Raw genomic sequence first — 23,912 nt, 5'->3', positions numbered from 1 at the left:
ATATTAGTATACTCGGCGGGTTTTGTTGACCCAAGAGAGCCAGGAATCTCTCAATCATTGAAGAGTATTGCAGTCTTTTCTCCTCTGCCATGTCAAAGTCAAAGTTAACTATGCGTGTGTGTGTGTGATCACAAGGCACGGCCATGAGGATTGATTTCAGAGCTACCAACCCACATATACTTTGTAGTTGAAATTAGTCTGACATTGAAATGAAGGTCTTTATTACACCTATTTTTTAAATAAAACAGTTGGGATTGGGCTATGCAAGTGGCCCAATTGAATGGTTTGTGATAATTAGTTGGATCAAAGGTTAATTAGTATATATAAATAATATATATTTAATTAGTCAAAAGATGAGGTTCTTGGGCTTTGTGATTTAAAATTAAACCCAATTTAATAAATTAATTTCGAGTTAATTATTTGAATTATTTTTTAAAATTCAAATATCAGATAAGTTTGTCTGATTGGATTTTACTGTTCTATGATACCTGTTCCTCTATTTGAAAAACCAATCAGTTTTTATTTTACTGCATTGTTTAATTTCGTGATTTTATTTATTGTTTTATTTAATTGTTAAATTAAATTATTAGTGTAATACTGATTGTTGTTTCACCAACAAAAATATCAGAAAAAAAACCACAACAGAACCATCACACAGAAACTTCCCATTTTATACCCTTCATGATTGGCACGGACAGGAAAATCCACAAGCTCATTGGTCATAGTTAAAGAAAGAAAAGCTTCAACTCGTTCCATATGAGAATGCATCACTTACTTGTTCACAGCTAGTTTTTCAACTTTGTCAACAACTAAATCTTTGTTCTCCAGGTTTGGACATGAGAGCACCATGCTAGCAGGCTATATGAAAAGATATCTAAGGCAGCTTGGAAACTATGTGTTGAGCTGATGAGAAAGCCCAAGATAGGTCATTACCTGTAATAAAAGGCATGCTATCAAATGTCATAAAAATCAACAAATAGTAAAGATTCCATAGTTTCATGCAGTGTTCAAAGTTCAAACAAACCATTCAACACATTGACTTGTTGCCCTTAATATATTTTTATAAAAAAAAACTAGTTAAAATAGCAGGCAAAAACTACAACAGAAGCATCACCACATAGACTTCCCATTTTATCACCTTGATGATGATGACCATCATGTTTAGATCATGCATTCTAAACTTTGATGGCGACCCATCATATAATATCTGATCCCACACAGTTGTTATACACAGCCTGCTCACACTTGATAAGACATGAGGCAATAAGAAAATAAGATAAAATAATACAGACAAACACAGAAGTTGTTAGGCGAAAACTCGAACCAAATTCATGGAAACCTTAATTATTTTACTGATCATCAATTTTGTCTTCTGCATTTTATTCTTTCAAATCAATACTTGAAGATAACTTGAAGCCTTTGGATAGGAAAGGCCTTGACCAAGACCATTACTATAAATTTGGTTTACTTGTTGACTGATTAGATGGCCTGTCCTTTGATTTAATACCAGAGATTAGTATCTTTTGATCAAGAAACCTTAATTCTTGGCATCAAGAAGCATTTTTTTAACTACTTGAGGACAAGTATACAGATTAATATAATACTCAGCCTCCCATTGCCACAATTATCCAATTTTCAGCATGTGGAAATGCTTTCATTCAAATGTGACAAGATTATTAGATTGACTAAGGCGTGAATTTGAAGAAACCTATCTAACAATCTGCATGAACATGCTTAAAATATGATTTGGCATATAATCTTTTTGTTTCGGCCAAACGATACACGCTGTTGGCTCTAAACCTCCATGTCTTAATTAAGACATGAATTATAACTTTCAATTACATTGCAATGGTTCATCATATACTGCTTTCTGCAATTACACCTGCAAACAACAGAACCAACTAACAGGATTTTCCATAGCTTTCTGTACTCACATGGTCCAAATCCAAAACTCACAAATCAAATCAACATGTGAATAGAGATGTTTAATAAATTTCTCTACTCTAACGCATAAATAAAATCCTGCAAGAATATTAGAGGCCGGGCAGAGCATATACATACAGTGACCCCTGTGAAGCTCTGCAAATAAATATAATATATGTCAACCTCTTGGTGGTTTATCTTAATATTAATTGGTCGACGAAGAAGATAACGAGATGGTTACAAAGACTAATAGATGGTATATTACGTTATGCAGAAATTCATAAAATAATAACCCCAAAAAGAAAGATCCCAATTTGTGGCCTCCAAGGCAGGAAAACTCCATGACAGTATGCAAAATGTATGCCTTACGTATTAGAAATTATAATACAGCCAATGTTAGTTGGTGCAGAGACCTTCATGCTTTGAAATCTTTCCATGTAGAGGAGCAAAGACATTGAAGATCTTTGAAGATAAGGTCTCGTATAATATTCATCTGAATGTTTGTAATGCAGATATATTTTATCTGATATAAAGTATAATCAAATTGATCCTAAGATTTATTTGCCCTATCCATTGAACTTGTAGGTTGAATAATTTATACTTCAATGTTCTGGTTAAGACTGCAAACAACATAATGATACACATGTTGATTACATAATCACATTTAACTAATAATTAATCAATTAACTAATATGCATAAAACCCTATCAGCAAGAAGAGAGTTGTTCTGCTGCATTACCTTCTGCAGAATCTCAATTATCCAGAAACGACGGCAAATCCTTATCCTAATAAAAAAAAATTATAGTATTGCAATTTGCATTGATTACTGTTAATAAGACAACATTTGGTAATTGTAAAACCTTCATTTGGTTGCGTCCAACTCTTTCTTTCGGCTTTGATATTAAATTAGACAACACTATCTAGCTAAAAGATTAATTATGACTTCATCCAACTACTTAGCACATTTATCTGTAGCTAAAGGTGCCATTTTCAACCTCCATCCTCACCTTTCTAAAGAAATGTCTAATTGTTTGAAGAACAAACAACAGATGGCCTAAGAGCCTTTCATGCAACCATGCAATGACACCAAGCTCTTACACCATTTCTGAGAGCCTTGAAGATTGTTTGCCTTATAATTTCTGTGTAGTGATTATGTCAATAATAATAACATAATTTCTAAGATAATATGAAACTAATGAGCTCACCGTGAAGTTTAATGGATATTGCAGGCCTTGAGATTAATGCGTGATACCATAAAACAATATAATATATAGGAAGTTTAGTTGGAAAGTTTACGCGCAAGTTGATTGATTGTTTCTGCTTGGCCTTTGTCTAGAGGAAATATGTTTGGTGACAGAAAGGTGCCTCTTCCTACGTAAACCGATACTTAATTTGTTTTAATATGGCTTAATTTGTTTTAATAAGGATTAATTTGGTATAACAATTGGTATAAGAGATAAGGTGTCATTGTATATGGAAGGATGACCAGGACTCTGTGTCCCCAATCTGGACTTATATGATTGGTTGTTTTTCACATTGAGGGCTTTAATGTCAACACACAATTAAGAATTGTTTAATTTATTAATTAAGGTTATATTTCTTATGAAGTGAAAGGTAATTACGTTGAAAAGACATGAATAGTTATCTATCCAATTTTGTTGATTATAATACAAAGGATACGTGCAACATATAAGCCACCCCCTCAAGAAGCTGCCAAGAAAGTAAGGAAACTTGAGTTGGGAACCTTTGTGGAATTACGTGTGCAGTATGTAGAAAGTTGGTGAGAGTGATTGGTATTTGTTTATGAAGATAAGATGGTGATTAATAATAATTCTCCATTTTAATAATAGGCTGTATTTTCTAGTATTTTATGCTTAATCTGTCGCTATATTGTTCAAGTCATATATAATGATCAATTAAGACTCAATTGGCAAATCAAACTTGCAGAGAAAAGTCTTCTTACCTTTAATATTCTTATTCATCAGAAAAGATGATGCAATCCGAGCTTCTTCCGCCCTTCTGGCCATACCTTAATGTAATCAACTCACCTTTGGACCAATTTGAATACAACGACGTCAACATGGGAAGCTCTGACTTCTCTTCTCCGTTCATGGCCTCCGATGAATTTTCCGAAACTTCTTCATTTCCCTTTGCAACCATGTTCTCTGGTGACTTTGAACAACTTGCAGATTGTGATCATCTCCTGCAAGTCACATCATCAGTGGAGGAATTTCCAATGGACTTCGGAGGGTTTGAGCCTAATTATTTGATTGGTGAGATAGAAGGCATGTATGCCTGTTTGGAAAGGAGTGAGGGGAGCACCCTTCCATCACAGCAATTTTCTATTGAAGGAAATGATGTGTGGAGCCCTAACTCATTAATGACATCTGAAGCATCATCCATGGATGTGACCTCTATCCAACAATCACTGACCCTGCCTCAGGAAGAGATGGAAATCGATAACGAATTGAGTATTCGTCATCTGCTCAAGGCATACGGCGAAGCCATGGAGATGGGACAGAGGGAGCTAGAGGAGGTAATCCTGAGATGCCTTAGTGAGAAAGTCAACCCACTTGGTCAATCTTTGGAGCGCCTTGCATTCAACTTATGCCAAGAAATTGATGATCAGCAAGGCGATTATCTGAAACAAGAATCCTGCAAGAATTTCGAGGCTGCACTTAACCTGTTCTACCAAAGCTTCCCTTATGGGAGGTTTGCTCACTATGCAGCAAACACAGCCATCCTCGAGGCTATCCCGGAGGATGCAGAGACAGTTCACATAGTGGACTTTGACATGGGAGAAGGGGTTCAATTGTCTCAGCTGATTGAGGCTGTGGCACAGAGACACAAAACACTAAAAGTCACAGCAATTAAATGGGATGTGGAAGAGACTGAAGACGGTGCTCCTCCACAGTGGAGATTTGAGGAGACAAAAAGGCAACTGCAGCATCATGCAAGATCTTTTGGCCTAAACTTGAAAGTGGAGGAGATAGCAATTGAGGATTTGGTGAGTGAAGTAAAGAAAGCAAACAAGAGGGGTGGAGGCAGAGAATTTCTAGCATTCAACTGTATGGTGGGGCTGCCCCACATGAGGAGAAGAAGAAGCAGAGGGCTCATCTTGGAGTTTCTACGGCTAGCTAAGGATTTGTTAGCCAGTTCTGCCAACTACAAGACTAGTAACAGAGGGATTATAACTTTTGGTGATGGAGATGCTGGTGCAAAACTCGGGAACAGTTCGAGTTTCAGTTCATTCTTTGATGGGTATCTGGCTCATTACCAAGCCTTGTTAGAGTCTATCGAGTCGAATTTCCCGAGTCATCTAGCAGAAGCAAGAATGGTGATAGAGCTGATGTTTGTGGCACCTTATGTCTCTTCTCAGGCTTTGTTCCAGAAGTGGAACGAAGTAAGAGAAGAGTGCCATCTTCAACCGTGGTTTGGGCTGGAGGGTAAGAGACTGAGCAGAGAAAGTCTGATGGAAGCCAAAGAAATGGTGGGAGAAAGCTCATATGGAGTAAGAATTGGACAGAATGGAAATGAAATGGCCTTGGAATGGGAAGGAACTCCTTTGGTTAGAGTGTCAACCTGGACAAACCAAAGCTAGCAGAAAGCAGATCATTTTTTTCTCTCCTTAAATCTATTTTCAAATTTATTCCAGCAAATGTGTACACTATGCTGAACATACCATAAGATGTTTCGTACAGATTGATTACGTTTTATGTTGTAAAAAGATCAACTGAGTTGACTGATTGTTTGCTATAAACTCTACTATATGAGCCTGGTAAAACTAATATATCATCACAGCCATTTTAGGAACAGAGTTTGTCAATTTTCATAACAGGAGATATACGCAAGTCCTAAACTGTGGAAGTTTTTCAGCCATATTCTAATAGTGCTAGTTTTTAACCAGTTCACATGCTAACAACTTGGAAGCTTTTGAAAACGATAAACCAATAAGATTCACCACTTATGTCAGTTAATTCTGTCGTTAAAGTTTTGACGAAGCGATATTCTAAATAACTCTAACATAAACTTTAACAAAGCGATATTCTAAATAACTCTAACATAAAGGAACGGACATCGAACTAGAGTGCAAGGAGACAGGCACACTGCCATGACCAACTGGACCCACATCTGCAAATTCTTTAGAGAAAATGAGAATCGAACACACCTAGGGCTATCCACTACTGGTTCCGTAGTCCACATGGCCTAACAAAAGTAAATTTTGAAAAAGAAGGAAAAGAGCCAGAGACAGTCAGCAACAAATCATATATAAGCAAAAAGATCAAAGAACACACTTCATTATCATGTCTCAAATTATTATTAGCAGAAATAAACGAGCAACATTTGAAGGTATAAGCATATGAACCCGAATTCGGCAGGGAACAGACAGACTGAGAGTTGGATTAACCAGAAACGATAATTTTGGACAATCAACACTGCTCTAAACATATATCTGGATACACATGAGAATCTGTTGGCTTATATTAACTTGAACTTAAAACTAGATATAGGGTTCAAATTCTAAACATTGCATTCTCATTTGCTTGATTAGCTCAGCAACCAAAATGCCTACTTGAAGTAAATGGAGATCTGCGGGATATCAATATCATTATCTTCTTCATCTTCACACGCCACTACCACATCAAAGTGCTTCCGATATGGAGGCAGCTCTGCCTTAGCCACACCGGTAGCCAAATCCACCATTTTCTTGTCCATGCGGTCCCTATGCCTAGGGAACATGCTGTTATAGAGTAGGCAACTCCCATAAGAGATACTGTATGCATTCAAGCCCTTTTCTTTGAGCCACTGAAGGAGCTGTTCTAAAGTTGGGCTGTCCTTTATAATCCATCTATCCCATACTGTCCAGCTCATACCTTGGTGCTTGATGACTTTAGGAGGAACTGGTTCAGCCATGGAGAACAGAGGAAGCGCTAGATTGGCAAAGGTGTTTCGGTAGTCCTCCAACTTGTGCCCTCCATCCAGAACCTTGTACAGCTCCAAGCAGACAAGGCCAGTTGCCAGAGCAGTAGATGTTGCAATTGCAGGAATGATTCTCCCTGCAATGAATTTGGCCTTCAGCTTGTCGACTTCAGGGATGCCATAGTTCCTGGCCCTCATATTTGCAAATCCAGCTATTACGTCCATGTGATAGTTTGTGTCATCATCCTGCACATTCAAAACATATGAAAAATTCCCTATCAGTTACGGATTCATGATTCTGGGAAAAAAGAAAGAAAAAGGAAAGCTTCTCCCTGTGTTTCACATACTTTTGGCACTTTATTCAAATGGATATGGTAGTCTCATACAACACAGGGATAGTCCTTCCACCCAAGATCTTACCCTTTTTTTTTTCAGTATAGAGGTCTTCCCTATTGAATTATGGAGGATACAGCACTTGGCAACACCCTCTCCAATATTGATAACATTGTTTATATGCTAAGCCCACTAGAATTAGTATTTATCTGTCACGTACTTCTACAAAACAATCCAAAAGACCTAACAAGTTTGGAAGGTGCTAACACAGTTGCCCACAAAGCTAGCACGTTTGAAAATATGCAAACGCATTCTTGACCCTATGAAACTTTCAATAAAATCAATTTACAAGACCACTAATCACAAATACACTATGATATAAGGAGTATACTCTATCTTAGGAGCTGCAAGTCTGAAATGAACAAATAAATATGATGTCTAACTAGAAATACTTAGATATACTTTCTACTTAAGGAGAAAAAGATATAAGACAAACCTTCTCAAACTGAATGGGGTTCATCTTGAAGGCAGGTGGCAGCTGCTCCTTGCATTTTTCCAACTTCACAATTAACTCATTGATGACTACAGCATCATCAATTGATGCCGGTAAAACGTTCGTAGCTTTCTCATCTGTCACAATCTTCACATCTTTTTTGGGCTGAAAATCGGGCACTATCACTTTGTTAACAGCATCAGCAAACTTTGTATGAGACTTGACCCAGTCAGGTATTGGAATGTTAAATGTCTCTGCTCGTAGTATAGATGCTCCCATTATAAATTGAAGGTGGCTGAGATCATCAACCGAGAACTGCAGTGGACGAGGAAAACGCTTGGGGGCAGACCAAAATGGGGTCCCACTACTGGTTTTAGCATCCTCAGGAAAAGTATATGTTAACTGCTTCACACGGTTAACAAAGTAGTCCTCGAACCTGGTTCCATTCAAAACAAGTGATTAGATACATGATAGAAGGCTATGATAAAAATGAAAATATAATAAATTCAGTAAAACAATAGCAGTACTTTAGACGGGCCCAGCTTATGCAATCTTGGAATGTCTCACATCTCTCCTTGTCCAGGCATTCAATGACACTTTCCAAGTTGTTCCTGGCCTGAGCATCACCAGCATTCATCATCGCAGTAGTGTATTCAGCAGGATTGGTCAGATAGGCATTTACTTCAGCTGGCACCTTCTCAAGTAAACCCTCAAACTCAGATCGAGCCCATGTCAAACAGTGGTCAATGTTGTGAGGGAATGAATGAACAGTGCACATGGGTGCTTGTTTTTCAGGTGGGTCCCGTGAAGCTCCATAATTTTCAGTCAGGTGAGGAACGACCATCTGTGTGTTGCACTTGGCACCTAGTGTTCCTGATTCCAAAAGTGGCTTCTGGAAATACAAGCATCTTTGGTCGATGTAAAGCCTTGCATTCACATTATCTAGAGCATTGATAACAACATCCAAATTCTCCCAAAAAGTATCATCAAACACATTTTCAGTATCGGGGCTTGCACGATTCTGCAGAGCTTCAATGTTCAGACGACCATTAATCAATGCAGCAGCAGAGGCAGCTACTGTTGATTTAGCCTGCCCAATGTTCCAATCTCGGAAGAGAAATTGCCTACTAAGGTTACTCTTCTCAATGACATCATCATCCGTAATCGTTAACTTCCCTTCTTTTCCACAAGAGACACCCATTAATGCTAAATTCTTCAAAAACTCACATCCTAGCGCACCGGATCCGACAGTAAACACTTTTGAATCCTCCAGCTTTTTCTGAAGCTTGGCTCCAAATACTGAAATTTGTGCATCATAACGGCTGTTTAAAGGCTTCAAATCACTAGGATCCAAGGTTTCCGACGGAAGGGACTCAACTGAATCGAAGTAGAAAAACTGTCCACAAGGCAATTAAAAATATGAGATTAATTATAAAAATATTAACCTCATTCTATTAGGACTAGGTTAAAGATTCACAACAAAAAGGCAGTGCCAATCAGTTTTGCAAAGAAAATTCATGTATGGTTGTGACATCAAGTATACTGAATTTTAGTAATTACCTGGAAAAGAGGATGAAACTTCGCAGAACAGGCCTTCACAACTTCCTGTCCAACAATACCACCAAACATTGCAGCCATTGGACTCAGCACAGCCCTAGCACCAAATGCAAAATGACGTAGAATCTTGTGGTCAATCTCTTCGAGCCTCCCATCCGCTAAGCTATCATTGATGTTAGTTACCAATGATATGAACTTTTTAGCATCATCCTCTGATCCAGCTACAGGGAAGCGCCCCAACTCTGATATGAACTTATCTAGTGCCTGAAATGCCAAGTGTAGGAGAGGTGGACGATCAAACTTGGAGAAGTCAATCAGAAGGAAATCACCAGGGTCCTTGAGTGCTTCCTGCAGAGGCTTAAAGTTCAACACCTTGGGTTGCTTCACCTGTGTGACTATACCACCCTTCTCATATGCTGCAAAATTTGTAGTGTCCTCTTCAATTGTGAATGAGTAGGGTCTTGCATTCTTAATCTTCCTTGGCTTTCCATCATTCAACTCAGTCATTCCATGGACTTCAGTGAACACAACCAAATCACCATCCTGGAACTCAAGCCTCTCATCATCAACACATGCTATGAGAGCAGGGTTGTCATTGCTAATGGATGCGATAATGCCTGTATGTGGATCCTCACCGTCAACATCAAGAACAGTGAACTCAGGGCCAAAGTCACAAAACACACTGCCAAAAAGGCCCCGTACTTCTGATTTTATAAAAGAGATAGGAGGTTGATGATTATGGCAGTAATCATTGAATTCAATTGCTTTCTCTAAGCTGATATCAGTGAAAACTACAGCCTGCAGAAGTTCAAACACAAAGCTAAATACCGTTGATTACTGAATAAATGTAAGTATATGAAACAACATGCATACAACTATCAGCATTCTTCTAAATTCTGACAGGATAATTCACATAATCAGAATTCAGGTTAGTAGCAATATCATCACATGTTCATGCCAATGCACCTCTTCCCAAAAATAAAAACAAGTCCATTTATTATTATTTGTTAGTGGACAAAACACAACTATACGGGAAGAAAACCATTCTAACTTAAAAGTTTTGAACTTCAAAAGTGAAATTGTTAGAAAGGGAGCAGATAATCAAAGATATGCCTTGCATTTTTAGGCAAGCAAAACATATGATATTCAAGAGCATTGGCTTGACTTGATTATAAAAATATAAATTAAAAACGAATCAAAAACCTCTAAATTAAAAGTTACCAACATGCAGCCATCATGCAACAAAAGAATTAACAAAGACGGAAAGGAAACAGTACCTGGAAATCAGAAAGTTGCTCTTTGGTCAGTTCAGTTGTTAAAGTTGAAATGACCACAGCATTATTTAATTCTTGTAATTTTTGGACACAAGCAAGGGCCCGATTCTTTCCAATATCATCCTCGGAGAAAAAGAAGTTGCTTGACAAGTCCCACAGCTCAACAACTCCATCATCATGCAAGGTCACAGACTTGACACCGGCAAGAACAAGGTTCTTTGCTGCAACAAAGACAGCTCTCATTACATAAACCACAGACTTACTAATTACTTGTACCACCGTAATTCCTATTACAAACAATCTAACAGGTAATTGCAAACTGCTCTCTTTGAGCTCTTGATAAGTATAGCATGCAAGAAACGGATCTTTTCATTCACAGTATTCTCATACATGATCAGGTTATTCGCGTCTAACCCACAAATGGAAAACGCAAGTCAATAATAAACAAAATATATTTATATGCTTCCCATCCATATTCTCAGATACTATCAGAACAAATTAAATCCGCAAGAGCTACAAAACATTGTTATAAAAACCAGAAGAAACCCAACGTTTTTCACATACCAATCTCAGCGCCAAGGCCCTGCAGCCCAGAGACGAGAATGTTGGAGGCAAAGAGCCTGCGCATAGTCTCCCGGCCATACACAGCGAGCTGTCGGCTGTGGAGATCCTCATCGATGTCATTCGAGTTTCCATTGCCCAATGCCATGATCGGCACTTTGACGTCCTTGCTACTGTTGTTGCTGTTGTCAATGGTGGTATTGTTTTTGTAGTCGTTGCTCTTAGAATCGTCTGTGTTTGCAGCCGCGCGAAGCTTCTTGATCGGAGATTCGGTGGAGTAGTTTGGTTCCCCTTCTTCTTTTACTACAACCTCTCCGCCCACTGCTCTCTTTCTAGGAAGCATATAGTGCGATGAACTGCCGAAACACCAAAACCTCATTATCAGTCTCAGACTCTCAGACTCTACACTTTAAACCAAACCCTAACCCAGTTTTCGGTTAATTAAACCGAACTTGTTCTATATGATTTCACACTTAAGTTTATATTCAAATAAATAAGATCGGATTAAACGCCTAGATTAGCTGTTTGCTTTTATTTCTCCGAACAGGAAAACACCAGAAAAACAATAGAATTCAGAAAAAATATTAACATTTCTTTCGTATTTTAATTTTCTCGGAAAACAAACAGAGGCTAAACACTGATCTAAAACCTATTGATTCTAAACCGTCATATGCAGATCGATGAGATGGAATAAAGTGAAAAAGAAAATCATATGAGTGAAGCAAGGAAGATACCAAGACGAACTGTGACAAAGAAGCGAAGGAAGCGATGGTGAAGATTAGAGAGAGGTAGCGTCGTTTGCAGGTTTTGTTAGGGTTTCAGCTGAGGGATGCGATGGTCCTGAGGTCGCGGTTCATCTCTCTTTGTAGAGAGACAGAGAGAGAGAGAGAGAGTGAAAGAAAGAGAGACGAGTTGTGGGCCGAGATACGTGGGACTTGGATTGGGGTAGAAATGATGTCCTTCGCGGGCTGTTTGGATGTGGTAATTAATGTATTGTAGCCAGGGATTGTCTTATATTCGGCTTAGCCTCGAAACCGACCATCGATTCATCGAACAGCTCGCTCGTCAAGGGGGTCAAAAACAGAAAAATGTTGTTCAAATTCAATTGGACCGGCTGCAGAGATTACCAATTTCATTTTGCTTTTGTCCTTGAATTTATTTTATTTTGGGTCAAAAGTTTTGTCCTTGATTCTTGGTACTCACGGATAAGACCTTTGTTGGATATGAAAATTTTTGAATTAAGTTATGCAATGTTAATTTGGAGAAGTTATGTCGTTTTTAAAACCACAACTTGGAGAAGGGGTTAAGTAAGGTAACCCTAATTTTATATTGTTGTTATTGACAAATCATACTCATTTTGGTAATTATGGGTCTCTAAACACTTTTTTATCAAAATGAGGTTAAGCAAGGTAACCTAATCTTATATTGTTGTTACTTGTGGGTCTCTACCATGACATGAGAAGAGAGAGCTCAACTTTTGTATGGTGTTTTTTTTTTTTTTCCAAAATTAATGAGAAAACACCCATTTTTGACAAATCATACTTGTTATCTACATTATATGTTCAATCTAACAAATTGTATAACTTATTGACCCTCATTATTAACATCTATAAACTAAAAAATGCACGATAAAATGTACTAGAATTAATAATTTTGACGATCTATGATTAGTATGGGCCGTAAGTTTTTTCTTTTTATTTCTAGAAGTTGTAAATGGATCTTAGGTTAACTAAATCATGATCAATTTAGGCTTAATCATCTTTGGATCCTTTAGTTAGTTTCGATTGACCCAACCCAATCCATGATTCGTCTAATATGCCTTATAAAAAAAGTTTGAGTTGGATTAAGACATGTTAAGTTTGAGCCGCACAAATTGCATAGAAAACATCATTCATAAGAGAAAAACGATGGATGAGAAAGATCTAACTTCTTATCATTGTTTGTAGGGTAAACTCACATGAATTATTATAGACAAATTACTTTGAATACTTTTGACTTTGTAAAGAGATTTGCACATATAACCACCACCTTGAAAATTAATGGTGCTAAAATAAATTTGTTTAAAGCAAATCACTTTATGGCACATTTATCAATCCACAATCACAAACCTGTTTTTCAGACGATCCAAATACATTATTACAAAATTCCAATAGCGCACACTATGATCTATATAAAAAAATTTAAAACTAAAATAAATTTTATTTAAAATGAAAAAAAATCGTCGACAGCAGGATTCGAACCTGCGCAGGCAAAGCCCAACAGATTTCGAGTCTGTCTCCTTAACCACTCGGACATATCGACGCTTTTGTTGTGTGTTAATGCAAAATAGTATATAACGTAAACGATTAATTAATTTAATCTATTTCTTATTTAAATTTTCGCGCTATTGATCCAAAGGGAATTTCAGTGTCGGGAGCCCTAAAATCAAAAGCAATCCCTAGATTTGTTCCCACCAATTCTCTTTATTTTGAAAAACTCGGAAGAAGATCTCAGTTGCGACGAGTCTGATTCTCAGAGAAATGGGGGAAGCTTCTGGAAAAATCGATCTTGAGAAGCTGATTTTGTACAGCGACGATCTGGTGGGGTTTTTGAAGGACAAGAAGGACCTGAACAACTTGGAGCATTCTCTCCAACACTCCAAGGCCCTCCGCTCCTCATGTGATGCCGATTTCAACGAAGTTCAGAATTTGCTTCGAGGTTTGTTGATTCATTTAAGCTCTGTTTGTTTCTCGAGATTTCTAGACCCAGAATTCTCAGTTAGTAGCCTATACATTTCCAATTAGAAGTAGCTTAAGGTAGAAATTATGCAAAACGCAGGGTTCAAAACTATTTATGTGGAAATTTCCCCAAGTAAGAAAAAGGGGCCATCTTTAGGTCTAATTTGGGTTTTGTTGGTTGATTCTCGTATTTTCTTTTGATTAATTTGACTTTTCTGGACTTAATTGAGCTATCTGTCAAATGGTGTGAAATTTTCCCCCTTTGAATAGTTTCACTTGCATAAATGTTGTTCATAGAGATAGTAGATTGCTGATGTTGTATGTGAGTATGTGCATTGACAAGTTCTTAAATGAAGCAGACTATGAGAAAAAGATAGATGAATGCAAGCAGAAAACTGAGGTGGCATATTCAGAGGTTGTTGCTGATGAAGAAATAGACCTTCTTCAAAGAGAACTTGATGGGGTCATTGAAACAGAAAGTTTGTTTATGGAGGAGTTAAGATAAGTACACATTCAGTTGCATATGCTCTCGCAGATTATTGATTTTAGGTTGACTGGCAATGGTTAGTGATTTGGTTCTCTTTTGCTTCAACACAGTGGTCACTGATGAGATTAATGATTTAGAACACCAAAGGATTGCTCATCAGGAGAAAAGGCGAATTTCGAAGAGACACAAGCAAGATGAGTTCAGAAAACTGTGAGTATTTAGAAGTTTGATGCGAACATTATATGGATTCTTTCTCTTCTAAAACTCCACGTTCTAGGCGGAAAAATACCGTTCAAAGTTTACACGTTCATCAAATTAGTAGTCACTGCAGTTGTACCGGTCATGAAATGAATTGTTTTGACAATTCATATCCAGTCAATGAAACGTTTTTACTCTTATCTACAGGAGGGAGCTTTCCATGCATGCTTCTGTCACAAATATTATACCTAAGAGGCTGGAAGATCAGTCAAGTGTTTTGGGCTGTATCCTACTCTTAAAACATTTTATTTATTACATACACATGCATATTCATTCATTTATTTGTTCAGTACTGTATGACCAAAAAAATTTGTTCAGTACTGTAATCACCTTGTTTTCCTTGAGCCAAATAATTACAGCTATTGTGGATAGAGATACCAAAACGCATCAGAAGTTTGAATTTGATCTGACAAAGATGACGGCCTTCGAAACATGTAATAGCATTTGGAAGATGATTTCATGATAGATCTTTAACATTTCCTCTTCAGATGACTTGCATAATAACCCATAGTTATTTGCTTCTTTTATGTTGTTCTACGGACTTGATATTGTGTTTTGGAAGTTTTGTAACTTATGATGACACATTGTAAAGCACAGTTTCAACGCTGATTAGTGGGGATGGTGTTGGTGCCTCTTGGAGGCATTTTGGGTTGGTTGTTTACTTATGTTTAAGTGATGTAATGTATTTCTTAGAGAATTTTGATATTTTTGTGAATAAAGCAAATCTACATATATGCTAGTCGATTATTTTATGATGCTAGTGGGCCTGCAATGCTGCATGCAGAACTTTGTTTATGATTCATACTGAAGTTTCCACCCTGTGAAGTTTTAGTTGTTCCTGGATCTCTTCACCCTTGTAGACGCTTGTCCATTTGAGTCTGCATTTCCAGCTGAGTTGATCTTGGGCAGAAGTGATCTGCAAACCTCTGGTTTTGGACTGCCTTTGTAAGCTTTGCAGACATAGCTTACAAAGTTTTGGTAGCCCTGCATCCAGATATGAAGACTTTAATTACTGTGTGTGCCCACGCGTGTGAGAGATATGGAAAGAAAGAAAGAAAGAGAGAGAGGGAATTTACATCATAGAGTGGTTGATTATTGACAACAACCCATGGTACATAGGTGTGACGTGGAACAAGATGGTTTGTTTCATTAGCATACTGCAGTATAAGCTGCATACCAATTACAATCACTGTGTTAAATGATTAGAAATAGAGTTTGAATCTGTATATGGATATAAGATTCAACTTGCATGAAGAAAAACAAAACAAAATGCAGTTAAAACCATTTAGTGTTGACCTTTCTCTCTAATCCGCTGTCGTAGCAATCTTGGACAGGTTTCTGATTCATCCCTAGTTTTTGACAACAAGATTTCCATCCTTCTTCTTTCGACTGCTTTCCTTCAATGGTTTGGTTCTCAACACAATGAATCAATTTGAAGTGTTGCTTCTGCATCAGAGTTAAACAGAAGATAACAAAACTACATTTGTTAAGATATATTGTAATCTGCTATCAATCTCTTGGACAAACTGCAGGTTATAAGGGTATTTATATTCTAAGATATTGAGGTAAAAAATATGGTTTTACCACATCTGGCCAGCTGTTGATTGCACAGGCTTGTATGCTGTTCAAGTAGCATTCATCTGGGCCATGCTGCAGAGTGTGAATTCACCATGTCAGTAATTAACCAAATGCAGTGATACAAAAACATAGAATTATAGAAGCCAAATAAGAACTGAAGAAGATGGGAGATCTTACCTGGCAAACAATGGTGTTGTCAGGGTCTTGAATATGAGCATTTCCGTAGGGTACTAGCCTCAGGTTGACAATGTTTATGAGATCTCTGTCGAATACCTTCATCAGTTCCTTTACAATGAACTCTTTACAGTAGGGGCATAGAGTTTCGTAATACAGAACTAGCTCAACTCTCTCAACTTTTGTAGGAGGCCCTTTAAGTTTTCGGGGTTCCGGAGTAGACTGGACATTAATGCCTTGATCATCGAAAGAAGAACGACACGCATAAACGGAGAGGAAGGAAAGTAGAACAAGAAGGGAGATGAACTTGAGAGAATCCATTGCTGAATGCTTATTAGAAGTTGGCTGGCACACTGAAGCTACTACATGTAGCCTGCATATTTATAGCTGCCCCAGGTTCTACTGTACCACCCACTACAGCACCAAGCCGTTTCTCTACAATAAATTTTAGTGTGGCCACTGACCGTAATGCCCTCTTTAACCTTGAGCATGAAAGTGACCGTAAACTGAATCACTTCAATTTCTTCTCATTTTAGCAAATTGTGTTGAGAGATGCTCTTAAATTCATTTGTTTTGAGTTGGAAATTGGAAGGTGATATAATTATATGGAATCTTGGGATCAGCAGATATTGCTTGTTTGCTTACCCAGTTGGTGTTTTCTGCACTATTATTTATTTATTTGACTTATCCAATATATTTATGGAATGAACTTACGTATTTTGTATGCATACACATGAATGATTATTGCATTATTTAGATAATTAGCAATTCAAACAAGAAAAATTAGTGTGTATTAAACCAAATATAGCCTCTCTCAATGGCTCAAGCCAGCGATCGATCTTTTATGCTTGTGGTAAGTGCAGCATGTGTCACTGTCTACTCTGTCTTTTGCTTCAAATGCACATATTGGCAGGCCAGGGGTACTTTGTTACCTTTGTAAGCCTTGCATACATAGGCGGCAAAATTTTTATAATCCTGCATTAAGGCTAAAAAATGTTGAGAGACATATAGTCCTGCATCAAAGCAAAAAAAATAATAATACAGAGAGAGAGAGAGATGACCGACATTTCCAATTGGTTGGTTGTTCAGAACCAGCCATGGTAAAAATTTAAGAGGCGGATTGAGGTGCATGGTTTCATTAGCATATTTTTGTTCAATCTGCATACCAATTAAAACCCTAATCAGTTAATTATTCTGCTGATCAGTTACTACTATTAGTTTACTAAATCAAAATGACCTTTGTTCCATTTCCACTTTTGTAGCAATCCAAGATGGGTTTTGAAGGCAACCCCAATGAACTGAAACAAGTTTGCCACTCCTTCTGCCTTCCCTCAATGGCCAGAAATTCTATGCAGTAAATGAAAGCAAAATACTTGTTCTGCATCACAAATTCATTGGGGGGTTTAAGATAATGCAGAGATTAAATATATTTACCAGTTTAAAGGCCAAAAATAGCACAGCCTCAGCCAACTTAACTACATTAATTAACATAAATATACATTAAGCTCCAACATTATGTTATATCTAATTTTGCAGCAAATAGATTGTGTGGGAAGAGAGGGGTCTCACCACATCATGCAAAACATTGATGGCGCATGCTTCCACAGAATTTCGCCTGCACTCATCTGGGCCATGCTGTATAATTTTACAAAATTTAATCATCAAGCAATTAAACATCTCACCGTAATTTTGAAGATTATAGAAAAATAAAATGCATAAAACGGTGAGGCTTTAGACTGTCGGTTGTGCATGCAAGTTGTCACAAGATAGAGTGTGACTGTCATAAACAAAAACCTGTTTGGTTGCTGAGATTTTGATGGAAAAGAAAAGGAACCAAAATATGGGCTAGTTTAATTCATGCAAACAAACTGCAAAACTAATTTAAAAGGTAAAGTTAGAGATGGGACCTGACAAACAGTGGAGTTCTTAGATGAGTTGATAGATGCCTTTCCCCAAGGAACCAGTCTGAGATTGAGAATGGTGATGAGATTGTTATCAAATATTTGAGCAAGATTTTTGACGATGAAAGTAGCACAAAATGGGCATAGAGTTTCATAGTAAACTGAGAGAGTAACTTTCTGAGCTTCAATCCTAGAAACTCCAAATCTGCCATTTTCTGCAGCAGCAGATGAAAATGTGGTCAAGAAAATAGAACAGGCAATGAGAGAAGTGAAGAACAGATAAGCAGAAGCCATTGTTGAGTTAGAGATTTGAGAGCCTGATATGTGCAGAGGCTTCATAGCAGAACAGTGTGTCTTCCTTTATGTTAGTTGGCTTCAAATCCAACCCAACATGTGAATAAATTTTCAATTTATTATAAACCATTTTGTAGCTGTCAAATCCCTTTCAATGTAATTTGCAAAAATGATTGTGAACTCTATTTCCTTTTATGTCTTTTATTGTGTTTGTCTTGTATAATTTTGCAAAAGTCATCCAAGCTTTTGTAACTCTTAAGCCTTATCACAAACTTCAACTTTAGTGAACCAGTAAAAAAACTATTTTGCTAGTACAGTAATCTGCAAAACTAATCAATGGAGCAAGCACAACCACCCACTGCTGTCGGGTTTGCCATCACTTGGTCGCCTTCATCATAAATTCATAATGCTGGCATGAAAAGACGAGAACATTTAACGACTTGACATAACAATTGCATCAATAAAACGCTGCGCATTAAACCTTCTCTGGTGTTTACAAATTACATCAGAGCAGGATATATACTAAATTCTGAGACATGGGATTTTCCAATCTGAGCACTATTAAGTTACAAACTCGCTTCATTCAACTATGTCAGATCAACATTATTAGTGAAGCAGCAGCCATGAAAGCTTTGCCTCATCTTAAACCTTTCTGTGCTGGTACTTCTGATAATGTGAAGAGTTTCTTCCTTCGCTTGCACGACAAACTTGAGGAAGCGGTTTTTCTTTCCCCGTTGATTCAACTGTAAAACGGACTGATCTGCAAGCTTCCGGAGGTTTGCCTTTGTAAGCCTTGCATATATAGGCCATAAAATTTTCATAATCCTACATAGAGGAAATTGTTAATGAGGGTGACAAAAGAGAAACATAAATTAAGAGATGAGATCCCAAAGGAAAATAATAAGTTGACAAACCTCTTGAAGTGATTGATTGTTCACAAGAACCCATGGCACAAATCTAAGTGGGGGTTTAAGCTGAGCAGTTTCCCTACCATATTTTCCTTCAATCTATGTATGCAATATATCAAACCCAAATTTCCAATCCATGAAGATTTAAATTCTGAAATAATGAAGCAGTTTTTATATATATGAACAGAAGTGAACTGACCTCATTGCCATTTCCACTGTTGTAGCAATCGATAGGGGTAGTGCCTAATCTAGACATTTCAAAACAATTGGCCCATGCACTGTGTCTGCCCTGCAAACTAAGGCGCTCAACGCAGTGGATGAATGCAAAATGCCGGTTCTGCATTAGAATTTTCTTCAACATATTAGATCAAACACTGATTGTTTTAGGGTCATTTACATGTTTTGAACTACATTGATCATTTAGGTTTTGGCCTATGAGTTAAATATGTTTCTTTCTTGGGGGGCATTGAGGAGGAGCTTACCACATGAGGATAGATGGAAATGGTGCAGGCCTCAATTGTGTTAAGCAAACATTCATCTGATCCATGCTGCAAAACCCAAAATAAAGATAATAATAACAAAACAAAAGATGGTAGCTGACTGGTCTGGTTGTACAGGAAGACACCATCATAACACTGGCCCACAAGAAAGTTAAGCCCCAGAGATACAGAAAAAAGGTCAAAAATACTATGCAGCTAGAAACGACGTCGTTTGGGACAGGTAAAGGGATACTGTTGTTGTTGCTAGTTGGTAGCTAGAACAAGAGGAGGAAATGAAAAGAAAGAACAGAGCAATGGAGGGAGGGGGTTGTTTTTTACCTGGCAGCTGAAGGAGCCGTCGGAGTTGAGCCAAGCGTTGCCCCAGGGGACCAGCCTGAGGTTGACAATGGAGATGAGACCATTCTGGAAGAGCTTGACCAGATGGTTGACTATGAAATCTGCACAATATGGACACAGAGTTTCATAGTAGAGAGCCACTGAAACTTTTTCAGAAGCATTACAGTATGATGGCATTATCACCAACAACAACAGGAAGAAGAAGAATGTCAATAACTTTCTAAAACCCATTTATTACTGCATCAAATCAAATCAAACTACTTCTCTGCTCTCAGCATAAGTGCAAGTGTTGTGTGCAGAACAGTAATAATTCTTGCAATTCAATGCCCATTCATTTTCTCTTAAAGCTGTATATATATATAGAAAATTGAAAATATACTTACAAGTAAATGTCTCTTTTTAAATATTCTGGATAAGTATCTTCACTTTGGGGCAGTTGGTGGACTATCTTTATCTGTGTGTACAGTGTGGGAGGAAACTTTTTGCCTTTTCTCTATTTATCCAAATTTGGCATCTACTTTAACCCAAGGACATTTTAGTAATTAGCACTACTCCTATACCAATTCAATATAATTTAGAAAATAACTTCAATATGAATTCAAAATCTAACTCTTCTTAATTCATATGATTTAGTAAACAAATTCAATATGAATCCAAAATCTAATTCTCCTCAATCTAACTCTTTCTCAATTCAATTCCTCCTATTCCGATTACGAATTAATAAACATGCCATTAATGTCATGACTACATGGAGAATTTGTTATCCTTATGGTTCGCATTCACAATGTGAGTTCCAATGCCCAAATGATTCCAGAGTTACAGGCTTGCTCCGAATTTTGCACTTGCTAACTGTGAGTGATGTTTAAGCCAAGAAAGGAAAAAAGGAAAAGTGTACATGGCGGCTATAAGTTCAAGTTAATTTCAAGAAATATAGTAGGCCCTCGAGCAACAAGAAGTGGAGGTGATATGTAAGAGCATTTATAATCATCCTCTCTATTTTTTAGTTAAAATTTAGTTTAAAACACACAAAAGTTATTTTTTAATTCAATCATCCTCTCTAATTTAAGAAGTCATAAATACTATAATTATTTCTTTAATTCAATATGATTGGTCCATCTCTATAAAAAATAATATAAAAAAATAATTAGCATTAATTAAAAGTTTAAAATATACGTAAAACAAAGGAACATTAAATTATAGAGAGTCATTATGAGTCCTTTCTCTCTCCTTAAAATTAGGAGCTCCTAGAGGCCTCCTTATTTTAGGGGGTGAATAGGGATCATGATTGGAGTTGTATTTTTCCAATTCCTTTCCAAAATTTGTATAAAGAGGTGGTTTAAGGAGCTCATTATGCATGCTCTAAGGGCCACACTTGGGATAAAGAGAAAGAAGCACTATTTTCTTTATGGGGGGCTACAGAAATACCAGAAATGATGGACCAATTCTTTCCATAGAAAAGAAGATAATGATCCAATTCTTAAGAGGTAATATGAGAGCGAGGGCGGAACTAGATATTCATATTAGTGGGTCAAATTTTTTTTCCTTGTCACATGGAAGTAAAGTTTGGTGGCGTATGGGGAGGCTAAGTTATTACTTTAGGCAATTTTAGACTTTTTGTTTTGTGCATAACAAGCTTTTTACTAACACCTTCTCTTTTCTCAAACAATGGGGTGGGCTAGAGCCCATTGGAGCCTTGCACTAGGTTCCACCCTTGCATGAGAGGGATGAAGAAGTCTTAGAACATTATGCCAGTTGACCAAAGTGGTGTATTTGCTTTTTCGCACTCAAGTTTAAATTGGTTAGCCGTTATATCAAATTGGTTAGTTTGATCTAATGATTAAGAGATAGAACCTCATCTAAGGGTCTTAGATAGAATGACTCTTCAAACTTGAGACCATTGGTCTGTAAGTGTCAGAATAAATTTTTATGTTAAAAACATGATATGCAATGCAGCTACTAGAAAAAGGTTTGGCCAAAAGTCACTTTTGGTCTCTATAGTTTGGCACTTTAACCACTTTTGACCCTGTAGTTTCAATTCCGTCAATTTTGCTATTGTAGTTTAGTATTTGTACCAATTCAAGGACATGTTAGTATTCTTGTCAATTTCTTTAATGATGCAAGGGTCAATTTCGTCAACTCAAAACCCTTGAGCATAAAAGCTTGTCTGAAATTCTCCTCATTTCATATTAGGGCTCGAAATTCTACCACTAATCCCACTTTTTGAAGAACCCTAAACCCAAATGACCAATTTCAAGCCCTAATATGAAATTAAGGGAGTTCCAGACGAGCTTTTATGCTCAAGGATTTTGGATTGATGAAATTGCCCCTTGCACCGTCAAAGAAATTGAATACTAGCTTGTCCTTGAATTGCTAAATTGTTACAAATACAAAACTACATGGTCAAAATGGACGGAATTGAAACTACAAGGTCAAAAGTGATTGAAGTGCCAAACCACAGGGACCAAAAGTGACTTTTAGCCAAAAAAGAAAGGTCTTTTTTTTCTGATCAATATTCTACTCTAAGGGGAGGGTGGAACTGGTGCATGATGAGAGTCTCAAATTACATATTTTTAATATTATTTTGGAGACTTTATGATATAATTTTGGCTTCATAAATATAATTTCACATGTTGTTACATTTTATTCTCACCAACTGGATTTATGAATTTTCTGTATTAATTTGGTGAACTTATTAGGTGAATTTATCTTTTGTAGGAAGTTGGAAAGCCAAAAGATGAAGACATACATTTGTCCAAGTTCAAGCCAGGTGTGAAGAGAATTGTTGGCGGATTTTATTGAAGAATTGATTGTGGGATTATTGTGATTATAAAGGGAAGTAAAGAGGGAGAAGAGAAGACAAAACCATTGAAGCTAGAGAGCCTATTTCATGTCATTCATAGCCATTTAACGCCCACTACCTCACCGTTATTTTTTTTTCCACTAACTCTCCACCATCAACACATGTTTAATCCAATTAATCCCTCACTTAAACCCTTCATTACCCACCACAAATGTATTAACTTCCCACTCACCTCATTGACTACTATAAATCACCCATCAACTTATTTGGCAAGGGGACCACTACGACAGATTTCTTTATCCATTTCATTCAAAATTTAATTATGTTTTCCTTTGTAATGAGTTGCTAGAACTCTGGCGAAGGCTAAAGGGAATGTCCTTTGAGTAAGTTTGTGAATTGTTCTTTAATCCAATATACAGTATGAATTGCTAAATTATTTTATTTTTGGTTGTTCAATATTTTCATATCCTTTTATTTTGATTGATGTTAAGTGCTACTATCTTTTCATGAGTTCAATTATATTTTTCTCATTGTTAAGAACTGACTTAGCATTCTTTTAAATTAAAAGATTAGATATTAAGACACTCCATTTTCTGAACAATCATTAATAAAAGATAACATTGAAAAATTAAATTGGTTTTAATTTCTTTATCTTCCAGTTAAAGTTTCTTAATGATAATTTTAATCGAGTTTAATTTGGATTAAAGAGCATGAAACATATTTTGCTTAAAGAATTGAACCTTGATGCCTTAGCATTTCCATTATTGATATTTCATTTTTAAACTCAATCTCTACAACAATAAAATCAAATTACTTTTTCATTTTGCTTGTCACTTTTATTTTGGTACGTTTAATTATTTCTTTGTATGTAGACATTTGCCTACCTGCTCCTTGAGGA

At 36.9% G+C, this 23,912-nt stretch overlaps 5 protein-coding genes, 1 non-coding gene and 1 pseudogene across 7 annotated transcripts; 2 read left to right on the top strand and 5 right to left on the bottom strand.

Annotated features, from left to right (window-relative positions):
• The first annotated feature begins 3,843 nt into the window (after positions 1 to 3,843).
• LOC110767271 (protein NODULATION SIGNALING PATHWAY 2-like) lies at positions 3,844 to 5,650 on the top strand. Its single transcript, XM_021970767.2, has one exon. The coding sequence runs from the start codon at positions 3,914 to 3,916 to the stop codon at positions 5,522 to 5,524; it is 1,611 nt and encodes a 536-aa protein (XP_021826459.2). The 5' UTR covers positions 3,844 to 3,913; the 3' UTR covers positions 5,525 to 5,650.
• Positions 5,651 to 6,193: 543 nt separating this feature from the next.
• Positions 6,194 to 12,044, bottom strand: LOC110767293 (ubiquitin-activating enzyme E1 1). Its single transcript, XM_021970797.2, has 7 exons — positions 11,796 to 12,044; positions 11,065 to 11,417; positions 10,504 to 10,721; positions 9,230 to 10,024; positions 8,197 to 9,065; positions 7,673 to 8,105; positions 6,194 to 7,089 (listed from the first exon to the last, which is right to left on the bottom strand). The coding sequence occupies exons 2-7, from the start codon at positions 11,402 to 11,404 to the stop codon at positions 6,493 to 6,495; spliced, it is 3,252 nt and encodes a 1,083-aa protein (XP_021826489.1). The 5' UTR covers positions 11,405 to 11,417; positions 11,796 to 12,044; the 3' UTR covers positions 6,194 to 6,492.
• A 1,236-nt stretch (positions 12,045 to 13,280) lies between these two features.
• On the bottom strand, positions 13,281 to 13,362 carry TRNAS-CGA (transfer RNA serine (anticodon CGA)). Its single transcript has one exon. It is a non-coding gene; the product is annotated as a tRNA-Ser (tRNA).
• An 88-nt stretch (positions 13,363 to 13,450) lies between these two features.
• LOC110767316 (kinetochore protein SPC24 homolog) lies at positions 13,451 to 15,275 on the top strand. The gene is made up of 5 exons (XM_088254200.1): positions 13,451 to 13,758; positions 14,138 to 14,280; positions 14,375 to 14,475; positions 14,671 to 14,747; positions 14,883 to 15,275. The coding sequence occupies exons 1-5, from the start codon at positions 13,581 to 13,583 to the stop codon at positions 14,984 to 14,986; spliced, it is 603 nt and encodes a 200-aa protein (XP_088110326.1). The 5' UTR covers positions 13,451 to 13,580; the 3' UTR covers positions 14,987 to 15,275.
• Positions 15,204 to 16,645, bottom strand: LOC110767313 (gamma-interferon-responsive lysosomal thiol protein-like; annotated as a pseudogene). Its single transcript, XR_015836334.1, has 5 exons — positions 16,279 to 16,645; positions 16,108 to 16,173; positions 15,820 to 15,969; positions 15,600 to 15,692; positions 15,204 to 15,507 (listed from the first exon to the last, which is right to left on the bottom strand). The product of XR_015836334.1 is annotated as a gamma-interferon-responsive lysosomal thiol protein-like (transcript).
• A 291-nt stretch (positions 16,646 to 16,936) lies between these two features.
• Positions 16,937 to 18,620, bottom strand: LOC110767314 (gamma-interferon-responsive lysosomal thiol protein-like). The gene is made up of 5 exons (XM_021970823.2): positions 18,183 to 18,620; positions 17,845 to 17,910; positions 17,513 to 17,653; positions 17,341 to 17,433; positions 16,937 to 17,250 (listed from the first exon to the last, which is right to left on the bottom strand). Exons 1-5 carry the CDS (start codon positions 18,513 to 18,515, stop codon positions 17,152 to 17,154), a joined length of 732 nt encoding a protein of 243 aa, XP_021826515.2. The 5' UTR covers positions 18,516 to 18,620; the 3' UTR covers positions 16,937 to 17,151.
• Positions 18,621 to 18,922: 302 nt separating this feature from the next.
• On the bottom strand, positions 18,923 to 20,573 carry LOC110767315 (gamma-interferon-responsive lysosomal thiol protein-like). The gene is made up of 5 exons (XM_021970825.2): positions 20,197 to 20,573; positions 19,861 to 19,926; positions 19,578 to 19,715; positions 19,385 to 19,477; positions 18,923 to 19,295 (listed from the first exon to the last, which is right to left on the bottom strand). The coding sequence occupies exons 1-5, from the start codon at positions 20,443 to 20,445 to the stop codon at positions 19,113 to 19,115; spliced, it is 729 nt and encodes a 242-aa protein (XP_021826517.2). The 5' UTR covers positions 20,446 to 20,573; the 3' UTR covers positions 18,923 to 19,112.
• Positions 20,574 to 23,912: the final 3,339 nt, after the last annotated feature.

This window comes from Prunus avium, chromosome 6, assembly GCF_965620075.1.
Source record: "Prunus avium chromosome 6, drPruAviu1.hap1.1, whole genome shotgun sequence".
In the NCBI taxonomy this organism is placed as follows: Eukaryota; Viridiplantae; Streptophyta; class Magnoliopsida; order Rosales; family Rosaceae; genus Prunus; species Prunus avium.
This window is presented reverse-complemented; position numbering and strand designations above follow the sequence as displayed.

Bases quoted from the DNA above. Each gene is read 5' to 3' on its own strand.
- LOC110767293 (XM_021970797.2), bottom strand. From the start codon at position 11,404: ATGCTTCCTAGAAAGAGAGCAGTGGGCGGAGAGGTTGTAGTAAAAGAA. The intron at 9,066-9,229 runs GTAATTACTAAA...CCTTGTGGACAG, and splicing joins AGTTTCATCCTCTTTTCCAG to TTTTTCTACTTCGATTCAGT. The intron at 7,090-7,672 runs GTTTGTCTTATA...TTGAATGTGCAG, and splicing joins ACCCCATTCAGTTTGAGAAG to GATGATGACACAAACTATCA.
- LOC110767314 (XM_021970823.2), bottom strand. From the start codon at position 18,515: ATGAAGCCTCTGCACATATCAGGCTCTCAAATCTCTAACTCAACAATG. The intron at 17,911-18,182 runs GTCCCATCTCTA...AAAATTATACAG, and splicing joins AGAACTCCACTGTTTGTCAG to CATGGCCCAGATGAGTGCAG. The intron at 17,654-17,844 runs GTGAGACCCCTC...TTTGTGATGCAG, and splicing joins TCAATGTTTTGCATGATGTG to AACAAGTATTTTGCTTTCAT.
- LOC110767316 (XM_088254200.1), top strand. From the start codon at position 13,581: ATGGGGGAAGCTTCTGGAAAAATCGATCTTGAGAAGCTGATTTTGTAC. The intron at 13,759-14,137 runs GTTTGTTGATTC...TAAATGAAGCAG, and splicing joins AGTTCAGAATTTGCTTCGAG to ACTATGAGAAAAAGATAGAT. The intron at 14,748-14,882 runs GTATCCTACTCT...AAATAATTACAG, and splicing joins TCAGTCAAGTGTTTTGGGCT to CTATTGTGGATAGAGATACC.
- LOC110767315 (XM_021970825.2), bottom strand. From the start codon at position 20,445: ATGGGTTTTAGAAAGTTATTGACATTCTTCTTCTTCCTGTTGTTGTTG. The intron at 19,927-20,196 runs GTAAAAAACAAC...TGGGTTTTGCAG, and splicing joins ACGGCTCCTTCAGCTGCCAG to CATGGATCAGATGAATGTTT. The intron at 19,478-19,577 runs GTCAGTTCACTT...TTGCATACATAG, and splicing joins ACAGTGGAAATGGCAATGAG to ATTGAAGGAAAATATGGTAG.
- LOC110767271 (XM_021970767.2), top strand. From the start codon at position 3,914: ATGATGCAATCCGAGCTTCTTCCGCCCTTCTGGCCATACCTTAATGTA.